This window comes from Penaeus vannamei, chromosome 33, assembly GCF_042767895.1.
Source record: "Penaeus vannamei isolate JL-2024 chromosome 33, ASM4276789v1, whole genome shotgun sequence".
NCBI classification, from domain to species: Eukaryota; Metazoa; Arthropoda; class Malacostraca; order Decapoda; family Penaeidae; genus Penaeus; species Penaeus vannamei.
The window spans coordinates 20,574,582-20,583,529 of record NC_091581.1 but is presented as its reverse complement, the minus strand read 5'-3'; the positions used below and the strand labels follow the sequence as shown (position 1 = coordinate 20,583,529).

At 37.8% G+C, this 8,948-nt stretch overlaps 3 protein-coding genes across 3 annotated transcripts in view; 1 reads left to right on the top strand and 2 right to left on the bottom strand.

The window, feature by feature from the left end:
- LOC113800532 (uncharacterized) overlaps positions 1–2,756 on the bottom strand; it is a 3,395-nt gene extending 639 nt beyond the window's left edge. Inside the window, exons 1-5 of the mRNA XM_070145260.1 lie at positions 2,668–2,756; positions 2,424–2,438; positions 628–737; positions 271–335; positions 1–138 (exon numbers count right to left, since the gene is read on the bottom strand). The exon at positions 1–138 is cut by the window's left edge and continues 9 nt beyond it. Of these exons, the coding sequence (XP_070001361.1) occupies positions 1–138; positions 271–335; positions 628–737; positions 2,424–2,438; positions 2,668–2,756 (417 nt within the window). The remainder of the gene's footprint in view (positions 139–270; positions 336–627; positions 738–2,423; positions 2,439–2,667) is intronic.
- A 341-nt stretch (positions 2,757–3,097) lies between these two features.
- On the bottom strand, positions 3,098–4,403 carry LOC113813849 (uncharacterized). Its single transcript, XM_070145015.1, has 4 exons — positions 4,372–4,403; positions 3,985–4,186; positions 3,701–3,869; positions 3,098–3,530 (listed from the first exon to the last, which is right to left on the bottom strand). The coding sequence occupies exons 2-4, from the start codon at positions 4,176–4,178 to the stop codon at positions 3,165–3,167; spliced, it is 729 nt and encodes a 242-aa protein (XP_070001116.1). The 5' UTR covers positions 4,179–4,186; positions 4,372–4,403; the 3' UTR covers positions 3,098–3,164.
- Positions 4,404–4,879: 476 nt separating this feature from the next.
- On the top strand, positions 4,880–7,950 carry LOC113800861 (uncharacterized). The gene is made up of 5 exons (XM_027351665.2): positions 4,880–4,909; positions 6,531–6,600; positions 6,895–6,959; positions 7,170–7,316; positions 7,466–7,950. The coding sequence occupies exons 1-5, from the start codon at positions 4,880–4,882 to the stop codon at positions 7,841–7,843; spliced, it is 690 nt and encodes a 229-aa protein (XP_027207466.2). The 3' UTR covers positions 7,844–7,950.
- Positions 7,951–8,948: the final 998 nt, after the last annotated feature.

Genomic DNA, 8,948 nt, shown 5'->3' with positions numbered 1-8,948 from the left:
ATCCTCCAGAGTTTCCACGTCATCGAAGTCGTCGGATTCAGGCATGTGGAAGTGAATTTTCATGGCAAGGCGGTCTACATCCACTTTCATGCAGCTGTTTTCAGCGGCGCTGTTTCCCTTGTAACATATTTGGTAATCCTACCAAGAAAAACGGTCATCTTTTGTAATATTAAGTATGCTTCACATGAGAGATAAACTGAACTGTTGTATATGTGACAGAAAAGGTAATAATTTCTTGCTTAAACATACACATCAAGAGCGTGTTCATACCTGAACCTCAGCCAGGGAGAAGCCTAAGAGGCAGGAGAGCATCAGCCAAGTGAACATGGTGTGATCTAGAAGGAAATATAATTAATTAAGTGGTATAAAAGTGACAGATCTTGAAATACATCCATTTCCTATACCCTGAACCTATACAGTAATCATAGTGAGAAACATCCCGCTTAGGAATTTCCAGGATGAAATGAAGAGATAAAATAACGAAGGGGTTCATTACAGGTACGGGATGAAAAAAAAAAAATCATAAGACTACGCATGTATGCTACATAAAATTGTGTTGCAAGAATTATACTTTAGCCTATTGGACGGATTATGAGACAGGTAAGAGGTATGAGAATCGTTACTCACCAAGGATAGCTACCACTGGTGATGTGAAATCGTCCGCGAAGTTTATATATCCCTTAAAATGCCGTACGACCTTTGGAAATGAAGAACTCTTGTTCCTACTAAGGCACCGCCTGTGAAAACATTATTTAGACTCTGTTTTCTATATTTAGCATTCGGAAGGTTTTGTGCGTGTGTGTGCGGGGCACACACATACACACACACACACACACACACACACACACACACACACACACACACACACACACACACACACACACACACACACACACACACACACACACACACACACGGTACTTGTAAGGGTGTCAATGGCAAGGGGCCTCTCGGAAATGCATTATTCGAGTGATGATGCCCGTGAAGCGGATAGAGGGACTAAGGACCTGGACAGGTGGGTCCTGTTTGAGCCAAAAACAATTCAAGAAAAAAAATAATGATAATAATAATAATAATATTAAATAACTGGATTCCCTTAAAAGCTCTCAAGAAAGTGTGGGTTTGTCTTTGGGTTAGAGTGGTTATCCATTGTCAAAACCTTCCGAATGCTCAATATCTTAGTGTTCAATATTTTACAACATCCAGCTTTCTTTAGACAAATAATGAGGTCAGATAAAACCTTTTCTCCGGCTCGACCTCATCTCATTGTAAGATCCACACACACGCACTACATTTGTATATAAATGTATATATGTGTATGTACACACGTGTATATATATATATATATATATATATATATATATATATATATATATATATATATATATATATATATATATATATTTTCTCTTCCATCATCCACAGACAATGTGTACAAATGGTTTATTTAACGTATATCACGAAAATATCTGATTTATTAATTTTTATTATTCCATTTATCATAACGTCGCCAACACGTTACGAAATATGATGCGCACACATATATGTGTTTGTTTGTGGATCTTTATACATTCTATATGAATGTGTGCATATCTATAGTGTGTGTATCTGTATGAATGTATTTATGTATGTACATATGTATGTGTCGTGGTCCACTAAGTTGTAGATGTCAGCCTCCAGTAGAATTAAGCCACGGAATTCTATGGACCATTCAGCCTTGTTTCACTTGTCTCCTTGTGGCCTGATAATTGTCCGCACCTTTGGTAGGGTTGCGATCCGACAAAGGTCAAGGCAGCTGACCAGAAAGGGAAGCTTTAAGTCTCATTTGGTACGACTGGCTTTTCATGTACAATACCATCAGTATAAATGTAGAAAGAACACATTTTGCTATGTCTTTGAAGCATCGGCAACAGTTCATATGCATGCATATATATGTATATATGTATATTAGTATATGTGTATTTATGTTCGGATGTGTGTGAATGCGAGTATGTGCGTGAGTGTGCATGGGTACGTGTTATGATTACATGTGTGTATGTGCTCATCTTGTATGTGCGTGTGTTTATATGTGTATGCGGACATTTATGTATGCATGTGCATGTATGTGTGCGTTGAATGAGGGTAACTATATAAGGGATTGTTCGCGTGAGTTCGCGTGAGTGAAAGCATACGAGTGTTTACTTTGTGTTCGGATGTGTGTACATGCGTGTATTTGCATGTGTGTATGTGTGCGTGTTATGGATATGTGTGCATGAGTGATCAATTGGTGTATACACGTGTGTGCCCGTGTATCCGCGCGTGTGCATGTTTGTGTGCACGTGGGTGTAAGTGGGCGTGCATATATGCTCGTATGTGTGCGGGTGTATGTGAATAAGGGTAACTGTCCAAAGTTTTGTTCGTTAATGTAGGTACGTAAAGCATACCTCTGTTCCAGTGTACTGTTAGAAATTACTTTGCACACTTGAACATGGAGAATCAAGCATCAGCTCGCATTTTAAATCAGTTAATCTATGACCAGGGTAGAACATGTTTGGGCTATTACTGCTGAAGGTGATGTTCCTTGTAATTCTGGGTCCTCTTTCTCTTGCTCTTCCATTTACCAAAAACAAACTCAAAATGATAATGTAAAATAGGTTTTGCCTGGAGAGTGGTAGTGTACATAAATACAAGTCAATGTAATTCTTCGTATCAGATCGCAAGACACTCATGTATGTTACAAGGTCCAGTACTAAGGGGGGAAAAAATGAAGGCGGCATTGTGTTCTCCTGGCCAAGCAATCATCTCTCTTTTTTAGGCATCTATTTATGCTGAATCTCTAGATGGTGAAAATGTTCATTTGTCTTCCTTCTAAGGTGGTTTCGGAGTCCATGGTTTCTGTCATGCGCAGGCGATTCGTCTCCCTGTGCGATGCTGTTCCTTTGCCTCGGAGGTTTTAATGTCTAGCTGTGATTATTCATTTGTGCATTCAGATTGCAACTCTAATAACGACAAATGAATGTATTTACATGTGGATGTATTTCTGTAAATGTATAAGTATACTTACATTCACACATACAAAAACACACATGCCGATCGATAGTACTGACCAAAGAATACAAAGTTTGTGATTGCTAGGTTATATTTGTCTCCGTAATCTCACAATAATTTCATCACCTAAAAAAAGATTAAGCATTCTTCATATCCTGGATGGACTTGTTAATCTGCACCTTCACGTTGGAAGCCATGGTTTTCTCCAGGATCTCTCGCAAAGCTTTCCTGAAGCCGGCGCTGTGAACGTCCTTCATATTGTTGCCGTCCAAGTTGCTTGCACTTTCAAGCAGGTCGTGACCCGATCTTGCGGTGTAGCTGGCGATGTTCTGAGGCACAAGGTTGTCCAAGTTGATCTGGATATCTGCGAACAGCTTGTCCACACGCTCTACAACCTGACCAGAAACAGTCTGGGCTGGAGCTTCTCCAACACCGGCAAAGGTTACCGTGTAGTCGGCGTTGGCACGAGCGTTTTCCACGACAACCGAACCGGAGAGCACACTCTGTAAAAATACATAATATAGGCCACTAATAATCAGATAATATACACTTAGCTTTAAGAAATAGAATATTCTTATCATGAATTTCCTCTCAGATACTGAAGTTGATGAGTTAAAAAAGTTAATGCCTTTAACTCATATCATACATTTTTCTTTTCATTTGACATTCATACCTGGTCGGCGTTGAAGGAAGCGGATTTGGAGCGGCGCAGGGAGCAGAGTCCAGTCACGTTGGCCTTAGTGATGCTGAAGTTCTCGGAGCTGCTTCCGTCAGAGTTGACTTGGAAGGGCAGGTTTGACTCTCCGTTCTGTACGTTTTTGGATCCACACCATCCTAGTGCTCTGTTAAAGGACAACAATTAAGAAGAAGACCCATGAAATCAATATACAAAATGATAAGGAATGATAACATTGAAACAAATCTAACACCAAAAGATCACTACAAATAAAACATTACTCCATGTATGCGATAGCTCCTTCGAGCACTGCGTCGAGTATCTGGTTGGGCGTGGTAGGGTTGGCGACGGCGCGAGGCAAGATGGGCTGAGAGTCTCCGCCGTCGGCAGGGAAGAGCCCAAGCTGGTCGTCCCATTGGTTGGGTCGTGCCACGCACACGGCCAAAGTCACTGCCAGGCTTACGATCCTCAACATTTTTACGTCTGCACAAATAGGATTTCAATAAAAGATGTATATAAAAAAAATAACAGTACAGTTGTTATCAAGGACGTTCGGGATGTATATGTACGCATGTACAAATATTCATTTGTACATCTATTAATTCATTTGTTTAGAAGCCAAAGTATAAAAACGTGTGTATCCACTCGCAGTGCACCAAGGGGCTCACCTGATGGTACCGTCGACTGTCCCGTGAGCTCTCTTACCATCCAATATATATCTGATATTTGCTGACAATGCAGCTTCTGAAATGGCATCAGCAAGGCTAAATTCTATTTAGAAGAAAACCTAGTGTGAAAATGAAATAGAAATTTCATGAAAGGCTTTTTCAATATCTACATCTATGAATGCATCGCGAATGACGTAATACGAATGTACATTAATTAAAGCGGACTACGGCCAATTTATATGTATGTCTATATAGATAAAAATAAATGGAATATATGTGTATATACACATATGTTCAAATCAGTGTATGTATATATTTATATTGTACACACGCACACACATATGTATGTATATACACATGTGGATATACATATCTATATGTATGTATAAATATATTCATGTATGTATGTGTGTACATAAAGATATATGTATGTATATATATGCATATATGTACTTACATATATGTGTGTATACATACATACATACGTTTTGAAAGTGGGATGGTCGGAATGAGGCACCTACTGGGATTTTTGATGAAGGCGAGTTTATGTATTTTTCCAGCAACCGATTGTCATATTTTAGATTTACTAGTATGGCAGGTAGCGAAGTCAACATTATCATACCGATTTGGTATTTGGTATTTCCAAAACGACAAAACCAATTATCTAAACCTCTCGCGCGAGACTTGAAAAACGCCAATAATTTTTGTTCTACATAAGGGACGAAGTTTGAAAAGAAGGTTGATTCGTCAGTATCAAAAAAATCATAATCGTATGACATAATAATTTATGATTTAATTAATCCTCTTCATTATGGATTAAAACACGTACCTAGTAACTAAGTTTTTTTTTTCTTGTTTCACGATTTCTTTTCCCATCTCTATCTTCTTTCTCTCACTCCTTCCCACCCTTTCATTTTCTTACATCCTCCCCTCTCTTACTCCTTTACCATTTATTTCTCTCGATCTATCTGACACTTTCCCCCTCACCTTTCCATATCTTTTTCTCCTTCCCTTTCTCTCTTCCCCCACCCCACTCTCCGTCTCCTTTTCTCTTTTCCTCCTTCCCTCCCTCCTCTCTTTCCGTCTTTTTCACAACACACACACGCGTGCGTAAGCATGCATACAGTCACACATGTCACGACAAAAACAGCGCTCTGTTGTTTCAGATAGCAAGCGGTCAATATTTCTTTCCTTATCGTACTGCAGACTAACTTGACCTACTGAATATATTGTTTACAGTAATACATTAGGATACTTCATTTCTTTGCACCAATGTTTATAACATACATAATTTCATGTAAAACATACATTTCAATGTAACTCAGAACCATCCCACTCTGTCCGAATCACCACTAGTCGAGATAGGACGATTTGAATACATGCAGAATACATGCATTTCGTACATATGGACACACAAACACACGCACCCCCCCCCCCCCAAGACACACACATATGCACACATACACATACATATATACATACACATGTATGTAAGTGTAAGTATGCATTAGAATACGCGTATATTATGCATATGTTCCTATACATTTATATACATATTGAGAGGGAGGGAGAGAGAGAGATACGTATATGAATAGATATGCATATCATATATATGCATATATATCTATAATATATATATATATATTGTATATATATATATATACAATATATATGCAATATATATACAATATACAACATACAATATATATATATATATATATATATATATATATATACATATAAATATATATTCATACACACACACACATATATATATATATATATACAAATATGTTTATATATATAAGTAGTACTACACACATATTCGTACAGGAGGATACTCAGAAAACTTGCATGGAATTGAAATCAATGCAGAAAAAAGTTAATGCTCTAAATATTAACTGAATGCTGACACGTCCGTCTATTTCCTTCCCTCTTCAATTTACATATGATCAAATCAGATGAAATTAACAGATTCAAATTTCATTTAAAGCGAAATCTCTTTTAGTCAAAATAAGTATATCATCAGCTGAGATTGAAGATTTTATGCCGACAGACAAATTTTGAATGGAAAAGAGTGTAAAAAAAAAAAAAAAAAAAAAAAAAAATGTTTTCACAGGTGGTGCTTTAGTAGGAGCAAGAGTTTTTCATTTCCAAAGGTCGTACGGCATTCTGAGGGATATATAAACTTCGCGGACGATTTCACATCACCAGTGGTAGCTATCCTTGGTGAGTAACGATTCTCATACCTCTTACTTGTATAATAATCCGTTTAATGTGCTATTTTATAATTCTTGCAAAACATTTTTGTGTAGTAGAAATGTGCCCTTATAATGGATTATTGTATTTTCTTCTTTCCGTACCTATAATAATCCCCTTCGTTATTTTATCTCATTACTTCGTGGAAACCCTAAAGCAAGCTGTTTCGCACTATGTTTACTGTATAGGTTCAGGGTTTATGAAATGGATGTATTTCAAGATCTGTCAATTTCATACCACTTAATTAGTTATATTTCCTTCTAGATCACACCATGTTCACTTGGCTGATGCTCTCCTGCCTCTTAGGCTTCTCCCTGGCTGAGGTTCAGGTATGAAAACACTGTTGATATGCAAGTTAATATATATATATATATATATATATATATATATATATATATATATATATATATATATATATATATATATATATATATATATATATATATATATTACCTTTTATGTCACATATACAACATTTCAGTTTCTCTCTCATGTGAAACATACTTAATATTACAAAACATGACCGTTTTTCTTGGCAGGATTACCAAATATGTTACAAGGGAAACAGCGCCGCTGAAAACAGCTGCATGAAAGTGGATGTAGACCGCCTTGCCATGAAAATTCACTTCCACATGCCTGAATCCGACGACTTCGATGACGTGGAAACTCTGGAGGATTATAGTGTAGTAAGTAATACTTGTAAGGTCATCACTGGATACCATGATAAACTTTACGTTATTGTTTTGTTGAACTGATAATGCATGGGAAATTCTTCAGTATTTATGAATTCAGTATTTAATGACCCGGAGATATAATCAGTTTATGAACTTCGCAGGGTCTAGCAGCATCTCGAGTTGTGTCCCAGGAGGCGTGTTACGTGAGGCGACTGGTTAAATCTTTCGAGCAACAAGTAGCCTTCATCAAAGGCCATCAGGATGATGGCATGAGGGTTGAGTCTGACGTCAGAGTTTCCGCTGTTTCCCTCGACAATCCTGATGAGGAGATCGGCTCGGATCTTGCCAACTTCTGTGGCGATCTTCCCGTTTACAAACTGGTCAGTGAAGAACAGAATGACAGTGTTCAAGACCGTCGTCAAGTGAGCGTCACCTTCACCCGCTGCATCCTGCTGTGTTTCATTCCCAGGTGCTTCACCACCACGCTCACGCTCCCCACTGGCTCCACCATCACTTTTGGCTGGCTCTTCTTCGGCTAAAGTGGCTGTTTAAGGAATATCGTTCACCTAATATAGGCAAACAGAAGTCTCTTTTACCTGTCTCGATGATGTACACTCACTTTTGATTAAAGATTATTGCATTTCAACGTGTATTTAATGTATATCTTATACAGAAAAGTTGGCATTCGTGTAAATAGACATACAAGCGGACGCCCGTGTGTACATGTTGAATATTGAAACACTGCTGCAATATGAACTAATAGCGAACGTGTTTTCTTGTTATACTGGTTTGTTTATTTTTATTTGTCATTTTCGGCATTACCTCCAATACACAGTATATCCTTTACAATTATACGCACATATACAAACACACATATATATCCTCATGCACACAGACATAGGGATCAAAATTCACCTCAGAGTGAACGGAAGGTAGCTCACATACCGACAAAACAATAGAATTGAAAGAACAAAAAATATGTAATGGTTATGATTGCAGGTCCCCTCTCCTGCAATCTGATTGGCCACACCGTGTGCCCTCACCCCTGGTCATTGACTCGTCGTACTGTCAATCATTGCGTAAAGTTCTTTACCGACACTGCACGTTAAGACGGAAGCAAAACAAAGTATATATTGTTGCTGTTCTAAATTTCATTGTGATGATTGTGCTTAGTCTTATCAAAACTCATAATTGCACAGAACACTGAGATTTTTTATTCTATTTCTAACTCTATTTTATATTTTTATTATATATATATATTTGCTATTATTATAAAATAGTGTCGTTACATTGTAAGAATTTATGTGATGATTAGCCAAAACTAATTATTACACAGAACACTGCTATGTTCATTGCACAAAGCTAAAAGCACCAACTCCTGACTAACTCCTGTTCTGTGTGTTAGCCTATCACTTGGTAAAAGTACACCCAGCAGATTTAATGTGGCCAGGAAAAACAAGATTAAAACATAAACAATATGTAACTGTACGACATAAATATTGAAGTCGGCAGCCTAATATTTTGTCACTTTTCGCCCCCCCCCCTCCCGGCAGATTTATTGTTACATCCTTGCTCATGAGAAAATTCTCTGGACCCGCCCCTGCACCCAAAAAATTCTCAAATAAATCTGGAGAGGGGGGGGGG